Source organism: Peromyscus eremicus, chromosome 23 (assembly GCF_949786415.1).
Source record: "Peromyscus eremicus chromosome 23, PerEre_H2_v1, whole genome shotgun sequence".
Taxonomy (NCBI): Eukaryota; Metazoa; Chordata; class Mammalia; order Rodentia; family Cricetidae; genus Peromyscus; species Peromyscus eremicus.
The window spans coordinates 39,760,307-39,783,056 of NC_081438.1; the positions used below are offsets into that span (position 1 = coordinate 39,760,307).

The 22,750-nt window shown below is 45.3% G+C and overlaps 1 protein-coding gene across 1 annotated transcript in view; it reads left to right on the forward strand.

The window, feature by feature from the left end:
• Positions 1 to 14,895, forward strand: part of B3glct (beta 3-glucosyltransferase) — a 93,947-nt gene extending 79,052 nt beyond the window's left edge. Inside the window, exons 13-14 of the mRNA XM_059248978.1 lie at positions 8,674 to 8,818; positions 13,971 to 14,895. Coding sequence (XP_059104961.1) covers positions 8,674 to 8,818; positions 13,971 to 14,138 — 313 coding nt within the window. The 3' untranslated portion in view covers positions 14,139 to 14,895. The remainder of the gene's footprint in view (positions 1 to 8,673; positions 8,819 to 13,970) is intronic.
• Positions 14,896 to 22,750: the final 7,855 nt, after the last annotated feature.

Here is a 22,750-nt window from a genome sequence, read left to right on the forward strand (position 1 = left end):
TTTGTCTTATTGGCCGTGTCCTTTGCCCTACAAAAGCTTCTCAGTTTCAAGAGGTCCCATTTATTAATTATTGCTCTCAGCATCTGTGCTACTGGTGTTATATTTAGGAAGTGGTCTCCTGTGCCAGTGCATTCAAGACTACTTCCTACTTTCTCTTCTATCAAGTTCAGTGTGGCTGGATTTATGTTGAGGTCTTTGATCCACTTGGACTTCAGTTTTGTGCACGGTGACAGATATGGATCTATTTGCATTCTTCTACATGTTGACATCCAGTTATGCTAGCACCATTTGTTGAAGATGCTCTTTTTTCCATTATATAATTTTGGCTTCTTTATCAAAAATCAGGTGTTCATAGGTGTGTGGATTAATGTTAGGGTCTTTGATTTGACTCCATTGATCAGTGTGTCTGTTTTTATGCCAATACCAAGCTGTTTTTATTATTATAGCTCTATAGTAGAGCTTTAAATTAGGGATAGTGATGCCTCCAGAAGTTGCTTTATTGAACAGCTTTGTTTTAGCTATCCTGGGTTTTTTGTTTTTCCATATGAAGCTGAGTATTGTTTTTTCCAGGTCTGTGAAGAATTGTGTTGGGATTTTGATGAGGATTGCATTGAATCTGTAGATTGCTTTTGGTAAGATTGCCATTTTTACTATGTTGATCCTACCTATAACATGGGAGATCTTTCCATTTTCTGATATTTTCTTCAATTTCTTTCTTCAGGGATTTAAAGTTCTTGTCATACAGGTCTTTCACTTGCTTAGTGAGTTACCCCAAGGTATTGTATATTGTTTGTGGCTATTGTAAAGGGTAATATTTCTCTGATTTCTTCCTCAGCCCTTTTATCATTTGTATATAGGAGGACTACTGATTTTTTTTTGAGTTAATCTTGTATCCTGCCACATTACTAAAGATGTTTGTCAGCTGTAGGAGTTCCTTGGTAGAATTTTTGGGGTCACTTTTGTATACTATTACATCATCTGCAAATAGTGAAAGTTTGACTTCTTCCTTTCCAATTTGTACCCCCTTGATCTCCTTTTGTTGTCTTATTGCTCTAGCTAGAACTTCTAGTACTATATTGAGTAGATATGGAGAGAGTGGACAACCTTGTCTTGTTCCTGATTTTAGTGGAATCGCCTTGAGTTTCTTCCCATTTAGTTTGATGTTGGCTGTGGGCTTGCTGTAAATTGTCTTTATTATGTTTAGGTATGTTCCTTGTATCCCTGTTATCTCCAAGACCTTTATTATGAAAGGGTGTTGGATTTTGTCAGTCTTTTTCAGCATCTAATGAGATGATCATGTGGTTTTTTTTCTTTCAGTTTGTTTATATGGTGGATTACATTGACAGATTCTCATATGTTAAACTATCCCTGCATCTCTGTGATGAAGCCTACTTGATCATGGTGGATGATTTTTTTTTTTATGTGTTTTTTGGATTCGGTTTGCTAGTATTTTATTGAGAATTTGCATCAATGTTCATGAGGGAGATTGGTCTGTAATTCTCTTTCCTAGTTGCGTCTTTATGTGGTTTGGGTATCAGGGTAACTGTAGCCTTGTAAAAAGAGTTTGGCAATGTTCCTTCTGTTTCTATCGTATGGAACAATTTGAGGAGTATTGGTATTAGCTCTTCTTTGAAATTCTGGTACAATTCTGTGCTGAAACCATCTGGCCCTGGGCTTTTTTTGGTTGAAGACTTTTGATGACTGCTTCTATTTCCTTAGGGGTTATAGGTCTATTTAAATTGTTTATTTGATCTTGATTTAATTTTGGTATGTGGTACCTATCCAAAAAATTATCCATTTCTTTTACATTTTTCAATTTTGTGGAGTACAGGTTTTTGAGGAATGACCTGATGATTCTCTGGATTTCCTCAGTGTCTGTTGTTATGTCTCCCTTTTCATTTCTGATTTTGTTAATTTGGATATTCTCTCTCTGCCTTTTGGTTAGTTTGGATAAGGGTTTGTCTATCTTGTTGATCTCAGGAACCAACTCTTTGTTTCAATGATTCTTTGTATTATTTTCTTTGTTTCAATTTTATTGATTTCAGCCCTCAATTTGATTATTTCCTGGTGTCTACTCCTCCTGGGTGAGTTTGCTTCTTTTTGTTCTAGAGCTTTCAGGTGTGCTGTGAAGATTTCTTCACTAGTGTGAGATTTCTCCAGATTCTTTATGCAGGCACTTAGTGCTATGAACTTTCCTCTTAGCACTGCTTTTCATAGTGTCCCATAAGTTTGGGTATGTTGTGCATTCATTTTCATTGAATTCTAGGAAGTCTTTCTTTATTTCTTCCTTGACCCAGTGGTGACTCAGTTGAACATTATTCAGTTTCCATGAGTTTGTTGGCTTTTTGCATTTTGTGTTGTTGTTGAATTCTAGCTTTAAGCCATGGTGGTCTGATAAGATACAAGGGGTTATTCCAATTTTTTTTTTTTTATCTGTTGAGATTTATTTTGTTCCCGAGTGTGTGGTCAATTTTGGAGAAGGTTCCATGGGATGCTGAAAAGAATGTATATTCTTTTTGTGTTTGGGTGGAATGTTCTGTAGATATCAATTAAGTCCATTTGAGTCATAACCTCTGTTAGTTCCCTTATTTCTCTGTTAAGTTTCTGTCTGGCAGACCTGTCCAGTGGTGAGAGAGCGGTGTTGAAGTCTCTCACTATTAGTGTGTGGGGTTTGATGTGTGATTTGAGCTTTAGTAATGTTTCTTTTACAAATGTAGGTGCCCTTGTATTTGGGGCATAACTGTTCAGAATTGAGGCTTCATCTTGGTGGATTTTTTTCTGTGATGAATATGAAATTTCCTTCTTCCCCTCTTTTGATTGACTTTAGTTTGAAGTCTATTTTGTGGGATATTAGGATAGCTACACCAGCTTGTTTCTTAGGTCTATTTGATTGGAAAGTTTTTTTTCCCAACCCTTTACTCTGAGGTAGTATCTGTCTTTGAAGTTGAGGTGTATTTCTTGTATGCAGAAAAAGGATGGATCCTGGGTTTGTTTTTTTTTTTTGTATCCATTCTGTTAGCCTGTGTGTTTTTATAGACAAATTGAATTCATTGATATTAAGGGATATTAGTGACCAGTGATTATTAATTCCTGTTATTTTTTTTGGTGGTTGTGTGTGTGTGTGTGTGTTTCCTTCCTTTAGGATTTGCTGGTGTGAGGTTATCTATTGCTTGTGTTTTGGTGGTTGCAGCTAGCTTCCTTGGGTTGGAGTTTTCCTTCTAGTACTTTCTGTAGGGCTGGATTTATGGATATGTAACATTTAAATTTGTTTTTTCATGGAATAATTTGCTTTCTTGATCTACAGTGGTTGAAAGCTTTGCTGGGTATAGTAGTCTGGGCTGGCATCCGTGGTCTCTTAGCATCTGCAGAACTGTCTAGGACCTTCTGACTTTCAGAGTTTCCATTGAGAAGTCGGGTGTAATTCTGATAGGTCTGCCTTTATATGTTACTTGACCTTTTTCCTTTGCTGCTCTTTTTTTGTTTGTTTGTTTTTATTTTTCCAGACAGGGTTTCTCTGTGTAACAGTCCTGGCTGTCCTGGAACTCACTCTGTAGACCAGGCTGGCCTCAAACTCACAGAGATCTGCCTGCCTCTGCCTCCTGAGTGCTGGGATTAAAGGCGTTACACCACCACCGCCTGGCTTTTGCTGCTCTTAATAGTCTTTCTTTATTCTGTATGTTAGTGTTTTGACTATTATGTGGCGAGGGGACTTTTTTTTTTTGGTCCAGTCTATTTGGTGTTCTGTAAGCTTTTTATATCTTCGTAGGCATGTCCTTCTTTAGGTTGGGAATGTTTTCTTCTATGATTGTGTTGAGTATATTTTCTGTGCCTTTGAGCTGGAATTCTTCTCCTTCTGTCCCTATTATTCTTAGGTTTGGTCTTTTCATGGTGTTCCAGATTTCCTGGATGTTTTGTGTTAAAAATTTGCTGGATTTAACATTTTCTTTGACTGGTGAATCTATTTCCTCTACCATATCCTCTGTAACACAAAATCTAATAGGTCTTTTAATAAAAAATCTGGGAGCCTGTTATTGGGGTAAATGCTGAAAGATCAGAGAGACAAAAGAACAAGTCTCTGCCACGTCTCACCTCACCAACTCCATGAATCTTCTGACTGAAATCCTCTGAGTCCTCACCCGAAAGGCTCTAGCCGAAAAAGCCTTTAGTTCCTGTCTCCTCAGAGTTTATATACTTTTCTTGCTGGAATTAAAGGCGTGTGATTCCTAAGTACTGGGATTAAAGGTGTGTGCTACCACTGCCTGGCTCTGTTTTCTCTCCTAGACTGAGTCGATCTCATGTAGTCCATGGTGGCTTTGAACTCACAGAGATCCAGAGGAATCTCTGCCTCTCGAGTGCTAGGATTAAAGGTGTGTGCCACTACTGCCTGGCCTCTATGTTTAATCTGGTGGCTTATTCTGTTCTCTGATCTTCAGGCAAATTTTATTAGGGTACACAATATATCACCACAATCCTCACCACGTGAGATTCTCTCTTCCATCTCTTATATTCTGTTGGTTATGCCTGCCTCTGTAGTTTCTGTACGTTTACTCAGATTTTCCTTTTCCTGAATTCCCTCAGTTTATGTTTTCTTTATTGCCTCTATTTCAATTTTCAAGTCTTGAACTGTTTCCTTCACCTGTTTGATTGTTTTTTTCTTGGGTTTCTCGACTTTCTTTAAGAGATTTCTTGATTTCCTCCAGTTTTGTGTTTGTCTTTTCCTCCATTTCTTTAAGGGGGTTTTTCATTTCCTCTTTTAGAGACTCTATCATCTTCATGAGGTTGTTTTTAAGATTGTTTTCTTCTGTATCATCTGCTTTGGGTTGTTCAGGTCTTGCTGTTGTAGGATCACTAGGTTCTGGTGGTGCCATATTGCTCTTTATGTTGTTTAATGTGTTCTTACACTGCCGTCTACCCATTTCTTCCTTTAATCTGATCAGGTGGAGCTCCAAGGTCGCTTTTCTTCAATTGGTGCATGTGGGGCCTCTGGGTCCTGTGGCTGTTTTTCTTCCCCAACTGGTCCAGGAGGGGGCTTATAGCTCTGGTGGTCACTGTTCCCAACTGGTGCAGGTAGGATTATGACTCTGGTGGTCGCTGGTGCCGCAGGGGATAGTTGGCTAGGGGGTGGGGTGGGAGGAGGCTCCTGCCCAGTATCTGGGGCTGCACTGGCTGACGGGAGGGGCATGGAATGTTCTAGGGGCTAGAGAACTGGGCTGACCAGTCTGGAGATCTGGGCCTTACCTGTTCCCAGTCGGAGCAGGGTGAATGTATGGCTCCGGTGTGTAGCTAGAGTTTTCCTGCCTGGCCCACGGTCAGGGCAAATCTCTCTCACCTGCCAGTCCCACAGCCACTCAGACCCGATCAAGTAAACACAGAGACTTATATTAGTTACAAACTGTATGGCCGTGGCAGGCTTCTTGCTAACTGTTCTTATAGCTTAAATTAATCCATTTCCATTAATCTATACCTTGCCACATGGCTTGTGGCTTACTGGGATCTTCCCATGCGGCTTGTCATGGTGGCGGCTGGCAGTGTCTGCCTCTCAGCCTTCCACTTCCCAGAATTCTTCTCCTTGTCCCGCCTATACTTCCTGCCTAGCCAATGGCCAATCAGTGATTTATTTACTGACCAATCAGCAACACACTTGACATACAGACTATCCCACAGCACCGGTGGTCACTGGTGCCATGGGGGGTGGTTGGCTTGGTGAGGGGACAGGGGAGGGTTTATTCTTGTTCCAAAATCAGACAAAGACAATCAAAAACAGGAAATTATAAACCCACCTTGCAGATGAACACAAACACTAAATTTCTCAATAAGATACTTGCAAACTTGTTGCACAAATCCTAATTGGTCTTATAATAAAAACCTGGAGCCAGATATTGGAGTGAATGCTGAAAAATCAGAGAGATAAAGTAACAAGCCACTAGAGAGACTTCTCACCACTACCGAATCCTCAGGCCGAAAGTGAGGTGAGACCCTGTCTCCATGAATCCTCGGGCCAAATGCCTCTGAGTCCTCAGCCGAAAGGGCGAGAGACTTATTCTTGATTATGAATGCCCGGCCTTAGCTTGGCTTGTTTCTTGCTGGCTTTCCTTAACTTAAATTATCCCGTCTACCTTTTGTCTCTGGGCTTTTCCCGTTCTCTTATTTCGGTAAATCTCACTCTTACTCTGTGGCTGGCTGTAGCTGGCTGTTCCCTGGAGTCCTCCTCCTTCTCTCACTCCTCCTTCCTTCTCCCAGATTCTCCTGTTTATTCTCTCTGTCCGCCAGCCCCGCCTATCCTTTCTCCTGCCTCGCTATTGGCCGTTCAGTTCTTTATTAGTCCATCAGGTGTTTTAGACAGGCACAGTAACACACTTCACAGAGTTAAACAAATACAGGGTAAACAAAGGTAACGCACCTTAAAACAATGTTCTGCCACACACTGGAGCTTGCACAAGAGAACGAAGCGTTTTCTTCCCTCACACAAGCCCTGTCGCTGGGGTGGGGAGGCTGGGGCAGCTGCCGCTGACTGTGCTGGAGTTGGGCTGAAACACGTGGCCCTGGGGTCTCACTGGTTGGACGTCTAGGAAAGGTCTTGCCAGTTTATAGACGTGCAGTTCCTCATGTGTATAGTGATGGGAACGTCCCCCTCCTTCTTGTACACTTGTGTTTCCTTATGTGTCAGCTTAGGAAGAACTTCTGGTTGTTGTTCAGTCATCTGCATTTTAGCAAGACCAGCAGTGCTGTTGTCCTAGTGTTTGCACTATCAGCCCCTGGTGTTTGCACTATCAGCCCGGTGTTTGCACTGTCATCCTGGTGTTTGTACTATCAGCCCGGTGTTTGCACTGTCGTCCTGGTGTTTGCACTATCAGCCCCTGGTGTTTGCACTGTCATCCTGGTGTTTGTACTATCAGCCCGGTGTTTGCACTGTCGTCCTGGTGTTTGCACTATCAGCCCGGTATTTGCACTATTGTCCTGGTATTTGCACTATCGTCCTGGTGTTTGCACTGTCATCCTGGTGTTTGCACTATCAGCCTGGTGTTTGCACTGTGGTCTTGGTGTTTGCACTATCATCCCGGTGTTTGCACTATCAGCCCGGTGTTTGCACTGTGGTCTTGGTGTTTGCACTATCAGCCCGGTGTTTGCACTGTCGTCCCGGTGTTTGCACTCTCGTCATCCCTGCGCTTGTCTCTGGTGTGTGACTGCGTCCAGCAGACCCCGGTGGGTGGAGAATCACTTTCTAACCACTGTCTCCACACTCTTCCTCCAGCGCCGTCCTGGTAGGTGGACTTGTGGAAGATCTTTGCAGAGGAGGCTTTGCTGAGTTGTTTTACACAGTGAACTTGTTTGAGTGCCTGCTGTGTGTACGCACTGGGTTGTGAGAAGGCGTGCATGGATTTTGGTTCAGCTGCGCCACCTTTGGGGCTTTGTGACCTGAAGAGGACCAGAAAGGAAACCAGAAACCCTTCTCTCTTTTAAAAAGCCTCTATCGCGGGAAAGTAGCTATTGAACACTGCTGCCTGGGGTGGGTGTGCCCGCCCCGCCCACCCCGCCCACCTCGGCTGTGGGGTCCCGATGAGGCTCAAGGCCCACGCAGGGACCGGCTCCCTTGACACTCTGTAAGAATGTGTGACTGCCCCCGCGGCCCACCTCTGCTGCACAGACCGCCAGGGGCAGCAGCCAACCATCCTCCCTCTGTCTAGGGCCCTTACTGTCAGAGGAACCAAGGGCTCAGCTGTCCAGGGAAGCCCAGGAAGGTTGGGCGGTGGTGGTGCACACCTTTAATCCCAGCACTCAGGAGGCAGAGGCAGGCGGATCTCTGTGAGTTCCAGGCCAGACTGGGCTACAGAGCGAGATCCAGGACAGGCTCCAAAGCTACACAGAGAAACCCTGTCTCGGAAAACAAACAAACAAACAAACAAAAAAAAAAAGAAAAAAAGAAAAGAAAAGGAAAGAGAAGAAATGAAAGGCCTAGATGCTGAGGGAAGCACAGAAAGACCACAGTGGGCTGAAGCTTCCCCCAGAAAGTCCCCACATCCCAGGCCAAATGGTTCCACAGCACTGTTCAGGATATGTCACAGTGTGTCCACCCCTTCGTTAGTTACTTCTCTGTTGCTGTGACAAACACCAAAAGCAGCTGGGGGAGGAGAGGGTTAATTTCATCTCGGAGTCTGCAGTCCATCATGAAGGGAAGTCAGGGCAGGAGCTGAGCAGAGGTCATGGAGGGGCTCTGACTTCCTCCCCATGGCTTCCTCGGCCTGCTCTTACACATCCCAGGACCACCTGCCCAGGGCGGTCAGCGCCCACAGTGAACCCACATCAATTATTCACCCAGAAAATGCCCCGCAGACTCACCTGCGGGCCGGTCTGGTGGAGGCGTTTTCTCAAGTGAGGCTCTCTTTCTAGATGACGCTGTTATGTGTCAAGTTGACAGACAACAAAGTAATGTTAGGAAAATCACGTCACGTAGTGTTCGTGTCTAGGGGAGACACACACAGCTGTCTGCTGGGTAGGGAAACGTCTCTCGAGGCGATTTTGCTTTCATACAGTGTGCGGAGTCAGTGGAAGTGTGCCCGTGTCAGTGATGGGCACCGTTCTCCGGAGTTCGGCCTCTCAGCCGGAGCCCTCCATCCCCGTTAACCGGCTGCATGGCGCTAACCCCCTAACTCCTTTTCTGTCCGCTCCCACCAGCATGGTCTTCAGCAGGGAAGCCATCCGGAGACTTCTCGCCAGCAACTGCCGATGCTACAGCAATGATGCTCCCGACGACATGGTCCTGGGCATGTGCTTCAGCGGGTTGGGGGTCCCTGTGACCCACAGCCCCCTCTTCCATCAGGTGAGAAAATGTTTCTCTTCCCCTCTCCCTGAGAGCGTCTGTTTCTTTCTCCTCTCATGTTTTGGAAATAATTTTAGGGAATAGGATAGGTTCCATGGGGGATGTTCTTTATATTTTTTACACGTGTGTGTGTGTGTGTGTGTGTGTGTGTGTGTGTGTGTGTTTTGTCTGCATGTATGTAGGTGTAATCATGTGCGTGCCTGTGCCCACAGAGCTCAGAAAACGGCATCCTGTTCCATGAATCTGGAGTTATGGATGGTTGTGAGCTGCCATGTGGGTCCTGGGAACTGAACTTGGGTCCTCTGGAAGAGGAGCTGGTGCTCTTAACTGCCATCTCTCCAGCCCTTCCATGAGGGATGTCCTTACCAGATCTTGTGCATGTCACGTGCGTCATAAAGACGAGGCAACAACACCTAGAAAACCAAGTGATACTGGACCAGTGGCCTTGCAAGCAGGACCAGGAAGCACACATTCCCTCCCCTTCCTCCCCTCCCCTCTCCTCTCCTCTTCCCTCCCCTCTCCTTCCCTCTTCTCTCTTCCCTCCCTTCCCCTCCTCCCTCCCCTTCCCTTTTCTCTGCTCTCCCTTCCTCTCTTCTCCTTCAGGAAGGTAGACAGACACATTGATTTGGGGGACAGGAAATGAAGCCATAGATGTCAGCCAAAATTGCTGCCCTGGACAGGAAAGAAGAACTTGTGTCTTTCCAGGCTGGCGGCCGTTGGGGAGATTCCAAGTTTATGGGAGCCTGTTTTTACTCTGGCTTGTTGAGGTTTTCTGGGTGTTTTCTCCTTGGTTTACTTTTAAACAGGTGACTAAAGTCCACTGAATTTCAAGGTGGTGTCTGAACCTGTTTCCCAGATTACAGAAAATCAATAAAATGATTATATTAGTCAGTAAAAGGATAAGATGATGTTTATAGGGTTGATAGTTCTCATGTATCTTTGATATGAATTTCAGAGTTGGAAAAGGGAATTCTTCCCATTAATTTTAGTAATATTTTAAGAACCTAGTCAACTAATGTTCTAAAAATAATAATTTGTAATTCACATCCATTTACTATGCACATATCCTTTTTAAGAAATATGAAGCTTTTTGACATTTGAATATAGATATATGTATATTTGAAGGGCCCACCATATATTCAGAATATAGCCTCTGCACTTTTTAAATTATTTAAAATTATTATTACTATCTTAATGTATGTGGGTGTTTTGCCTGCATGTATGTCTGTGCTCTACCTCAGAGGCCAGAAGAGGGCGCTGGATCCCCAGAACTGGAGTTACAGATGGTTGTGAGCCACCGTATGGGTGCTGGGAACTGAACCCAGGTCCTCTGCAAGAGCATCAAATGCTCTTAACCACTGAGCCATCTCTCCAGCCCCTGCCTCTGAATATCTCCCCCCGGCCCCTCTCTCTCTCTCTCCTACAGTAGTAAGTAGCAAATGCTAGCACAGCAACATAGAAAATTGAGCATGGCGGAATTTCACTATAGAAAAACAACTTGAACAAAGCAAAGAAAATATAAGCATTAGCAACGAAGATAGAACCCATATCAGTGTCTGAGAAAACACAGGGAGGTTGAGAATAAACCTTTGTAAAAGGAGGCTCACAGGAACCCTCACTCCTGACCCCCGGGGGAGGCACATGATGATCACAGGAACCCTCACTCCTGGGCCTCAATGAAAGACACATGATGCTCACAGGAACCCTCACTCTTGGGCCCCAAGGAAGGCACATGATGCTCACAGGAACCCTCATTCCTGGCCCCCTGGGGAAGGTACATGATGCTCACAGGAACCCTCACTCCTGGGCCCCGGGGAAGGCACATGTGCACCCAGGCCTCCAGAGGTCTTTCTCATTTCAGCCTGTGTCTTGTGCTATCTTTACGATAACTCAGAAAGTGAATTATTGCCTGTCCCTCCCTCTCAGGCTCTGTGTTATGATGTTTTATGTCACAGTGTTTCACTCCTGGAAAAATAATTAAAACTGTTTGTGTGTAAGGGAAGTAATTTATCAAGATTAATTGGATTTTTCTATAGCAGCCCCTTCCTCCTAGGATAAAATACGTTAGTCAATAAAATGATAAGGCAGAGAGACAGAAAGATAACGTAATCCCGAAGTGAAAGTCCTTTGAAGATAATTCAGAAACGATTTCTTTGGAGTTATGTGTTGTTCCTCATGGTGTTTCCTGTCATTCCCATGGTAAACCTGAACCCTGTGTGAAGTCACAGAGTGTTGATAACCTGTACCCCCAGCTGACACTGCTGTGTCCCAGTTCTTCAGCATCTTTTAGAGTGTGATCAGATTCAAAGAGGGCTTTACATTTGCAAGGTCTAAACCCAGATCTCCACGCTGTATTTGTGCTGAGAGAATCTGAGACGTTGTGCCCCCCACTCAGATTCCTGCTGTGTGAGAGATGGCGAAGGGGGTCTTAGAGTGTTCTCAGTGGCAGTCCTGGCCAGGCTGCCTACCTTCTGTTCCTGACAGGGCATATCATTTTGAAATTCTAGGTTTAGAAGGGCACTCTAAGGAATGTTAGATCAACCCTTCCAAAATCTGATTTCACTGATGGATATGACAGTATGCAATGGCCAGTGAGTTCTCTGCACAAAATACAGATATTAAACTAGACAAGGATTTGTAAAAATAATGATTTCAGGACTCTGGACATCAAATAAAAACTAACAATAAATTGAGAAGCAGTGATTTCCAAAAATCCCATGCTCTATGTCCTTTTGAATATGAATAATGGGATGCGAGTCCTTCATGCCCAAAGTCACTGCCATTCTGCCTGTCCCCTACCCTTTCAGTGTGGTTACAGGGAACATCATTTTTACCTGTATGTGCCTCACTGGAATAAAGAAAAGCTCTGCTTTCAGAAGAGATTCTGTGGCTTGGGGAAGAAGAGATGAAGACGTACAAATATGTCAGCCAAAATAGTCAGTTTTGATATGGAGCCAACAAAAATAGGCCACATCTCCTCTGCTCTACCCATAGGTCGGTGGCTTGCTTAGCTATCACCAGAGAAGCTTGTTGCTGTTCTTGCAGAGGACCCAGGTTTGGTTCCCAGTGCCCATGCTCTGTATCATCTGTAACTCCCATTGCAGGGATCCAATGCTTTCTCCTGACCTCCGTGGGCACCAGGCATGCATGTGATACACACACATACCTGCAGGCAGACACTCCTACACATCAAATAAAAGAATCCAGAAAGGTGTGTTACGTAATCATCTTAAAATTGAGACAATTTTAATATTGTAAGCACAACAATTTACTACATAAAACAAATCGCTATTTAAATGTATAGGCAAATCAAGGACACCGACAGGAATGGAATGCTGTGGTTAATGCAGACCAATCCTGGCTGGTTTCAGTTTGCCTTTGAGCACTGTGGCTTTTGACCTCAGTCCTGTCACTTTGGGGCCTGTCTAATCCTGCCTGTGTTTCGTTTTCTGAGTTGTAGAGAATTTGGATGGTGATGGTATTAACCCCTTTTAGTTTTCCTTAGGTTTAGTCCATGTTTTCATTTGTACCTCTAGACCAGACTCACACTGCCCTTCCCTACAGTGAGCTTGTGGTTTCTTTTCTGAAGGCCGCCACCTGGATCTGTTGGAGCAGTAGGTGGCCGGGACCTGAGAACACCTTGCCCCAGCTCCTGCGTAACCCAGGCTTGGCAGTTTTTCGGAAGAGACCAACTAAATAAGTTCCCTTCCTTTTTTTTTTTTTAAATCAAATATCAGACAGTGTTGACTTAAGAGATTCACCGAGCAAACCGTTTGCTTTATGACCACGCTGGAACCGTCTCCCGGAAGCCAAGTGTGGAAAGCATTTGAGAAATTAAAGACAGCAGATATGGGATTCGAGGGAAAGTAGTAGAAAATATGTCCCTTCTTGCTTCAAGGCTCCCGTAGTCACTATCGCATATTAAAGCGAAGCAGTGGCAATCTGAATCAGCGTTTGTCCTGGGCCAGCTGCTGTGGCAGGCTCTAAATCCCAGCACTCAGGAGGCAGAGGCAGGCAGATCTCTGAGTTCAAGGCTAGCCTGGGCTGTGTAGAGAGATCCTGTCTCAAAAAAGCAACACAAAATGTTATTTTGAAATAATAATTTAAAAGATTTACCTTTACTTATTGTGTGTGTGGGTGAAGGATGCCATCACAGTGTGCATGTTATGGCCAGATGAGAATTTGCTAGAATCAGGTCTCCCTCTTCCAACGTATGGGCTCGAGGGATGGATCCAGGTCCTCAGGCACCTTCACTTGCTGAGCCAATCATTTTTTAAAAATTGACAATGGATTTTTTTTCATATAATACATTCCGAGTACAGTCACCCCCGCCCCCCAATTCCTCCCAGAGCCTTTCTACCCCACCCACCAACACACACACAAGTCCACGCCCTTTCTCTCTTTAGAAAACCAACAGGGATCTAAAAACAAAAATAAGATAAAGTAAAAAGAAACAAACCAGAATAGAAGGGCCAAGGAAAAAAACACAAGAAACACATAGATATTTAGATACACATTTGCACGCGCAGAAGTCTCATAAAAACACAAAATCGGAAGCCATAGTATATAAGCAAAAGACTTGTAAAGGAAAAAAAAAAGGCCAGACAAAAATCAAACAAACAAACAAACAAAACTCACCAACAAAACCCCTCTAAAAATAGCAGTGAATTCTTCTTGTGTTGGCCGTCCTCTGCTGAGCGTGGGGCCTGCCCGTAAGAGTGGTTTGCATACCCAGTGAGACTCCATTGAAGAAAACTACTTTTTCCTTCACAAGCAGTTATCAGTCGGAGAGAGCTTCTGGGTTAGGGATGGGGGCCTGTGTCTGCTCCCTCCCTCAGCACTGGGACCCCATCTGGCTGAGACTTACACAGGTCCTGTGCATGCTGCCACAGTCTCTGCGGGTTCATGCATGCATCGGTCCTGCTGTGTGCAGAAGGCCTTGTTTCCTTGGTGTCCTCCATCCCCTCTGGCTCTTACAGTCTTCCCACCTCCTTGTCTGTAGGGTTCCTTGAGCCCCAGGCGGGGGATTTGATGGAGACGTCCCCTTTGGGACTGAGTGTTCTGGTTCTTTGTGTTTGTTCCCATTACTGCAGGAGGAATGAGCCGAGATCGTTCTTAACCCCAGGAAACCGTAACTGTGTTCTTTGTGCAGGCTCGGCCAGTCGATTACCCCAAGGACTACCTCTCCCATCAGATTCCTATATCATTTCACAAACACTGGCACATTGACCCGGTGAAGGTGTATCTCACCTGGCTGGCGCCCAGCGAGGAAGACGACGCCACACGGCAGACACAGAAGGATCCGAGAGAAGAGTTATAGACGTAAAACCTGGGAGGAGCAGATGAAGAGATTCGCCCCATGGGCTGGGCTGTGGCTCGGCTGCTTGTGTAGGCCACAGGAAACAGACACTTCTCAGCCTTTGTGGAAAGAGGGTATTTCTTGATGGGTGGACTCATGGGGGAACCTGGGGAAAATCACTTGTTTTGATTGATGTTGTTATTGTAACGCAGTGATTACTGTGCCTTTTTTTTTTTTTTTGGTCTGGGCTTTGTGACTGTCACAGGAAATAAATGGTACCGGAAGTCCTTTTCTGTTCTCTTCATTAGAGTGGAGATTCTAACACAAGACTATGACTGACTGTTATGCTGTGTAAACATCGAGTCTTTTACATGGATTGCCAGTGGATGCACCTTTAAGCCAGCGGTTCTCAACCTGTGGGGTGTGACCCCTTTGGGGGTAAAGTGACCCTTTCACAAGGGTCACCTAAGACCATCAGAGAGCACAGATATTTACATTACAATTCGAAACAGTAGCAAAGTTACAGTTATGATGTACAAAAAATAATAGTATGGCTGGGGGTCACCACAGCGTGAGGGATTATGAAAGGGTCACAGCAGTAGGGAGGTTGAGAACCACTGTTTTAAAGGTCCTCCTATTGATGGTGAAAGTTAGTTTCCCGGGAACTCAGTAGGAAGGAGATACTGAGGCTGACTCATAAAACGTAAAACCCGGTGTGAAATCCCCTGGCTGTACAGTCGTGGCTGCTGTGTTTTACCTTCTCCGACGGCTGCACCCCAGAGACTCAGGGCTATCTGCTGGGGTTTCTGCTGCTTTTTGAGGTGTGCATTGGCACTGTTCTCTCGGAAGCCGTCTGCTGTAGTGAGCGTACGGAGTGTCACCAGGAGTATGAGCTGCACCTGGAGCTGGTTAACTCTTGCTTTTCTGAGTGTTACATAGTAACTTGCTTCTGGCCCAGGAGAGACGGCCTCCACCCTGGTGGCTGCAGGGTAGATGCTCATAGAAGGGCAGCGCCGGGTTGGGCAATTTCCCTGGGTCCTTACAGAATGACAGTGGAATAAAGTGCTTTGAAGCAGCCCTCATTTTCAAACCATACCTTTTAATATGTAGTAATTTAACAATTCAGTATTAATGTATGAAAAATGTTGTGTGTTGACATTTAAAGCGAGGTGATTTTGTTATCAAAATGTATTTGCACATGATTTGATCTCAAGCTCCTAAGTTTTGTATATTGTAATGTTTCCCTTTATGTTTTCCTCTGTAGTTCATTAACCTTGCTTAGAAGGCTTCTAAACCCCATAGGTTCAAAGCCGCACCACCAAAAGTCTTTGTGTGTTTATTTTTTTAACAATGTATTTTTTTTCCATGTAGCTTACTTTTGACTCATGTCCAAATTCATGCAATACTATTTCTCCTTCTTTTCCAAATTCAGTTAAGTATCAGGACTAGTGTGTGGCAGTGCTGTGCTCTGGTGGATCACACTGGATTCAGTCTGTGAAAACAGATTTTGTGGTTCAGCCGGCAAGTGGACTGAGAACAGTCCAGGGAATGAAAAGGGCCTTAAGGGTTTCTGGGTCGTGTGGATGACTCCAGCATCCCTGCTGTGACAGCTGCGAGTGTGGCCCTTGCTGTCATAGCACTTACCTTTTTGACATTGCAGTAATGCCCTGGGGGACCAGTATAGTGCAGGGCAGCCTTCAATCCCCCTGACCCCCGCCTCTGCTCAAAGCCTTCAGTCCGCCCCTCCCCACCTCTGCTCATGAAGTGTTTCCAGCCAGAGAACAGAGTTTCATTGAACAGGACGGAAGCCAGCATGTCTGAACATGAAGCCCTGTGTCAGCCTTTCCTCGCTGTTAGGATCTGGGCCTTCTGCTGGCTCTGGGGATCCTTCCCTGGCATTTTTAGATAGCGTGGTTGAGTTTGTTTCTTTTTGGAAGTAGAGAAGCCTCACCATGAATAAAACATCTTCAGTTTACTTCCAATTCTGCATTTTATCTGTTAGTTGAGACTGGAGAGAGGATGGGGAGGAGTGTGCAGGACAGGAATTGAGAAATTGGGAACACTCACAGGGCAGTAAAACAATCAATGCAAGCTAAACACCTTAGGAAAAGACAACCGAAATTAAAAACACGGTTTATAAAGAAATTGTGCTTTGATATAGAGCAAATGACACACCGACTATTTAAATACCAACTGAGAATTGACATCTTAAAAAAAAAAAAGCCTTAATTTTGAGCCTGGATTTTTCAGGGCACATGCATCCTCTTCAATGTTCTCTTTCCCTTTAAGTAAGGGTTTCTTTACCAGTGGATATTTTTATCCTAAGGATTTAGCACCAAGGATTTATGTGTGGATTACCTGGTGGGGTCGTTTTTACTTTTAAGCCGTTTCTCATGACCTAGCTCATTGCCTGAGTGCGTAGGATTTCTTTACATCTCACAACTAAATCAGAAGCCGAGACACAAAAATAACCTTTGTGGAATCCTTGGAAACATTATCGCGTGCCAGCCTGAGTAATGATGCTATGCAGGGGCGGGTAAATGCCAGTGTTGTCTGCGTGTCCTGATTGATTGAAAGCATTCAGTACACCTGCATCCATCATTGTTATGGATGCGTGTGGAGGACCTCAGAGACTCACAACACAGTAGACATTTGTAAGGATGCCTGTGGTGCTTGCATTCATGGGGACGTCGTTTCTGTGGAAGAAGATCAATCAATACTCCGTTAAGTACACTAAACAGACTTACACGGGTGCCCTTGCCCCCATTCACTGCTTTGCTCCTGCCATCTCTGAATAACTGGCATGAAAAGGTGCTATTGTTTATGTCCCCGAGCCCTCTAAACAAGTCACCTGCAGAATGTGTTTTCCTCCTTTCTATAGAATAAAATCAAAAAAGCCTTTGTTTATCATCTGGTTTGGCCCGTGTTCTCTCTTTAAAGGCAGAGGAGGGGGATTTTTAGGAATAAGGTACAGAGACAAAAAGCTGGCTTCTGATATAATCACAGCAGCGCAGTACTGGTGGCCAGAGCTGCAGAAGGCTGGCTGAGGCTTGGGGGCTTCTTTGTAGGGGACTAGTCAGAGGGCCTGTCTGAGAAGGTGATTTGGGGGTGAAGATCCGAAAGACTAAGAAGGCTGAAATTTAGCTAGTGGCTATGGGGTTCAAAGCCAGAGGGGCTAGCCATGGTGATGGCCTCCAACATGAAAGCAAGTGGGGACTGTTCCTCAGCCACCACTGAGCCATGAAGTGCCGGTGATGGGCAGTAAGCAGCTGGGTGTGGAAGTCTGGGGCTCGGTGACGTCAGGGCTTTCATACTGAAGTTAGGTGTAGATGTGTGTCTGTCTGTGTGTGGGTATGTGCATGTGAGTGTAGTGCTCATGATGGCCAAAGGTGTCAGATCCCCTGGAGCTGGAGTTACAGACAGTTAGGCGCCTCCTGGTGTGAGTGCTGGGAACTGAACTCGGGTCATCTGGAAGAGCGGCCAGTGCTCTTAACCCCTGAGCCATCTCTCCAGCCCTACCATGAGCATTTCAAAGGCCTCACCATCTCAGGAGTGGGTAGAATGAGCTGCAGAGGAAGCAGAGTGAAGGAAAGAGACAGCCTGTGAAGGGACACGTTGATGTGTGTTCCTAAGGGGTGTTCGCTGGATGCCAGGGGTGTGTGGTAAGGGAAGCCAGGGGAGGTATTTCAAGAAGCAAATGTTCCATTGTATTCAAGCTGCCAAGAGGTCCATTAAGAGGGGACAGAAGTGACTGTATGATTCAGTGGCTTGGAAGTCACAAGTACAAGTTGAAGTTGGAAACAATTGTGGTAAACCTCTCCCTCCCTCTCCGTCCCCCCCCCCCCCAACACACACAGAGTTCTGAGTTTGTTCAAAGTCAAGGGGAGGAAGACGGCTTGAGACATGGGGTTTGTGGAGTTTGGCTTTCATGATGGAAAATTCTGGAACTGTCCATGTGATGACAGTGTCCCTGCAGAGAGTGAGGTCGACTTCCCTGGCCGTGTTAGTGAATGGAGCTGGAATTCATGGCTCTGTGTGTGGGACCTGGCTGCCTAGGAGAATCTGCTGAACAGTGAAGAGTCAAGGCAGATAGACTCCTGCAGTGAACATGTGGATCGTTACACATCTGTTCATGTCTATCCCATTTGAGACAGGCCTCTGTTGTGTTTAATTTTATAACGTGTGATTTTCTGTAAAGCAGCCTCATGAGTTACAATAAGGAAAACTCCCTATATCATGATGCCTTAACATATCACAGGCATGCCTTGAGCAGCAAGTGCTAGGACTAGATTTTAATTAATTTTTATCTTATGTGGATATGAGTGCTTTGCCTACATGTATGTCTATGTACCACATGTGTGCCTGGTGCCTGAGAAGGCCAAAAGAGGCCATCAGATCCCCTGGAGCTGGAGTCACAGCTGATTGTGGGTGCTGGGAATTGAACCCAGGTCCTCTGCAAGAGCAGCCAGTGCTCTAACCATTGAGCCATCTCTCCAGGCCCAGAGCTAGAGTTTTGAAGTGAGTTTTGGCTCCAGAGTATGTATGTTTAATTCCTCCTGCAGTCTACCCAGAACATGTAGACTTTCCAGACTGAATGTATGAGAAAGAGAGCACAAGTTAACCATATAATAGACCCACAGACTAGAGCTGATTAAGCAAAATATGATTATTTATTAAATGAGTTATAGGACTAATACGTGCTGTCAGATTAAGAAAATAAGAAACAAGCTACTTGAGAATATTAAGCATTCAGACTGCTACCATGGAAAAGACCCCCTGGTGGTGGGGAATGCGTTTGTCCCCCTTGACTTCACAGTTTTACTCAGTGTGTGCCTCAGTGAACTCACATCTGGCCACCAGGAAGCACCTGAGTCTTCTCAGTGGCACTGGCTGTTTCTCAGGCTGGAAGCTGTGTTCAGCCTATGTGTCTATTGCTTAAAGAATAGGTAAATAAACTTGCGGCATATCTTTATGATGTCTGCACATCTTTACAGTTCAGTAGCTCATATGAGTGGCCTACAGGTACAGGAGCCATCACAGCATAGGTCAAAGTACACCATCAAAGGGTAAGACTTCCATGGGATTTCAGCGATGTGATTTGAAAGTCACAAAAATGAAAAAAATGAACGTGGTGGTACATGCATATCATATGTGTGTGTGTGTGTGTGTGTGTGTGTGTATGTGTATAAAAGTAGAGCAAACATACACAGAGTTCAAGATACTGGTCGCCCAAAGGGAAAAGAAAGGGAGAAAAGCTAAGCACTGAGGGACACGAAGCGGGCTCAAAGGGAATGCTTTTCTAGTCGTTACACGTGTTGGTATATACATCAGTTACTTTTCTGTTGCTGTGATAAAATCCCACAACCAAAAGCAATTTCTGGAAGAAAGTTTATTTGGCCTTACGGCTCCAAAAGGAGAGTCCACAACTGTGTGGGCAGCAGGCGGCCAGAGCAGAAAGCTGAGATCACATCCTCAACAGCAAAATGCAAAGCGGTGAGAGTGAACTGGGAGTGAGGCCAGCTATCCACCCTCATCACGTTATCCTAGTCCCTAACTCCGGCAGACATTCCCTGGGAACCCACCACCCAAGCAGTCGGTTAAACAAATAGGCCAGCAGCAGGTAGGCAAGCTTCAGACCTTCGTTTTCCCTCCTCTCCCCCAGATCCAAGCCCCCAGTGTGGTGGTTTGAAAGAAAATGGCCCCCAAAGGGAGTGGCACTATTAGGAGGTGTGGCTTTGTTGGAGTGGGTGTGGTGTTATTGGAGGAAGTGTGTCACTGCGAGGGTGGACTTTGAGGTCTCCTATGCTCAAAATACCACCCAGTGTCTCAGACCACTTCCTGTTGCCTGCAAGATGTAGGACTCTCAGCCACTTCTCCAGCACTATGTCTGTCTGCACAATGCCATGTCCCACTGTGATGATAATGGACTGAACTTCTGAACTGTAAGTGAGCCAGCCCTGATGAAACGGTTTCCTTTATAAGAGCTGCAGTGGTCGTGGTGTCTCTTCACAGCAATAGGAACCCTAACTAAGACACCCAGTCTCATCCTGAAGTCTATAGCAGATTACCTATTGTGGCCTCTTCTCACTCTCTATACCATTAGACTGGACCAGAAGAGAAAGTTCCCTCAGCACATAATAATCAAAACACTAAATGTACCGAACAAAAAAAACAATATTAAAAGCCACAAGGGAACAAGACCAAGTGACATATAAAGGCAGACTTTCTAGCATTACACCTGACTTCTCAAAGGAGACTCTAAAAGCCAGAAGGGCCTGGACAGATGTGCTGCAGACTCTAAGAGACCGTAGATGTCAGACAAGACTACTATACCCAGCAAAACTTTCAATCTCGTAGGTGAAAGAAAACAGGGCATTCCATGATAAAACCAAATTTAAGCAGTATCTATCTACAAATCCAGCCCTAAAGAAGGCACTAGAAGAAAAACTCCAGCCTAAAGAAGTTAAACACACCCAAGAAAACACAAGAAATAAATAATCCCAGACCAGCAAATCAAAAGAGGGGACAAACACACACACACACACACACACACACACACACACACTATAAATCCTTTGCGTATATACTATGGCTTCTAGTTTAGTGTTTTTATGGGATTCCTGAGTGTGTGAATCAGTGGGTCTTGTGAGTCTATATCTGTTTTCTTTTCTTTTCTTTACTTTCTTTTTATTTATTCAATGTGTCTTTCACGTAATGCATCTTGATCCCATTCAAGTCCCTTCACATCTGTCCTCTGCCCCTGCAAACCCCCTCCACAAATAAAACAAATTTTAAGAGAAAAAAAAAAGGAAAGAAATTAAAAATCTCGTCATGGAAGGTGCAGTGTGACACAGTGAGTCACACAGTAAACCATTCTATCCATATATTTTCACTGCAAGTGTTCATTGCAAAGAGTCACTGGTCTGGTTCGAGGCCTCCGGTTTCTACTACACTATCGATGTTGACCTGCTCTCCCACTCCCATGCCCTCAGGGCCATCTCGCCTGTGCCCCGTGCACACAGGGTCAGCTCTATTGTGCTATTCAGATAAGGTGTAGGACCCTCTCTCCGAGTGCTTGATCCAGGGCGGGACCATTTCTCCCTAGTATTGCCGTCAGTGGGGCCAGGGCCAACTCTATACTGCTCTGTCCTCTCTGCTTTTGGTAGTATCAGGGGCCAGGGACATCAACAACAGAGACCACGGCTGTGTCAAGCCAGAAACCCAGACATGGGTCTCAGCAGCAGCCCAGGCCCAGACATCACCTTGGCTCTGGGTGGCAATCAAGCCACTCACCTCAGCCCACCCCCTTCCTCTCTCGCCTCACCAGATATGCCTCTGCCCACAAGGCCTGAACCATTCTTTCTCCCATAACACCATACCTCTGCTCACTCTAACAGTGCCCGTTTGGCTGGTACTGCAAGGTGCCGGGTGGGCCCGTGTTTTCTCTCCGAGCCCGGGGAGCACAGGCCCAGGCTTGCGTGGGGGTCCCGCTCAGTTCTTGTCCCGCGCTGTTCGCCATGACGCTGGGTTGGGCCATGCTTCCTGACTGATGTGGAGGTGCCGCTGGAGTTCTGTGATGGGCTGGGGCTGGAATCCACAGACCTTGTTTGGCAGAATTACCCCACCCCCGGTCGTATGATGTGGGGCCGAGGCGCTGCTCTCTGTTTCTTGTACCTTTTCTTGGACTCTTTTCCTTCTGTTTCTTTTATCCTATTCTGATGTGTTAGTTTCTGTTTCATCATTTTATACTATGCTATATTATATCATATTATATTATATTCTCTTAGAAGCCTGTTTGTTTTCTAATGAGAGACAGAAAGGGTCCGTGTGGGAGAGAATTGGGGAGGAACTGGGAGGAGAAAGTGAAATCAGGGTATGTTATGTGAGGGAAAAAAAAAATCTTTTTTTTTTTTTTTTTGGTTTTTTGAGACAGGGTTTCTCTGTGTAGCTTTGTGCCTTTCCTGGAACTCACTTCGTAGACCAGACTGGCCTTGAACTCACAGAGATCCGCCTGGCTCTGCCTCCCGAGTGCTGGGATTAAAGGCCTGCGCCGCCGCCGCCGCCGCCGCCGCCGCCTGGCTCTATTTTCAATAATAGGAAAAATACTGTGTAAGTGAACGCACCAGTGCTTTTTATATGCATGTTGTGCCGCTTAATTGCCACAAGCCAGGGTCAGCTGAGAAGAGGGATGAGTTGTACATTTTCCTGAGAACCTCAACTAAGAAAATGCCCCCCATCACAATGACTTGTAGGTGAGTGTAGAAGCATTTTCCTCATTAATGATTGATGTGGCCGAGTCCAGCCCAATGTAGATGGAGCCACCCCTGGGCAGGTGATCCTGGGGACATAAGGAAGCAGGCTGAGCGAGCCATGGGGAACCACCAGTGAGCAGCATTCCTCCATGGTTTCTGCCTCACTTCCTCCCTGACTTCCCTGCAGTGATGGACTGTGATGTGGAAGGATAAGCCAACTAAACAGTTGGTCTTGACCAGGGTTTATTAGGGCCACAAAGACGTGTAGGGAGATGTTCAGAGGTTCCAAAGATGAACATGGTCTTGTTTTAGAGGGGCAGGGGAGCAGCGTACACCTACTGCCAGGAAACTTCCCTTGTTTTACTGTTTCCAGACACTGCC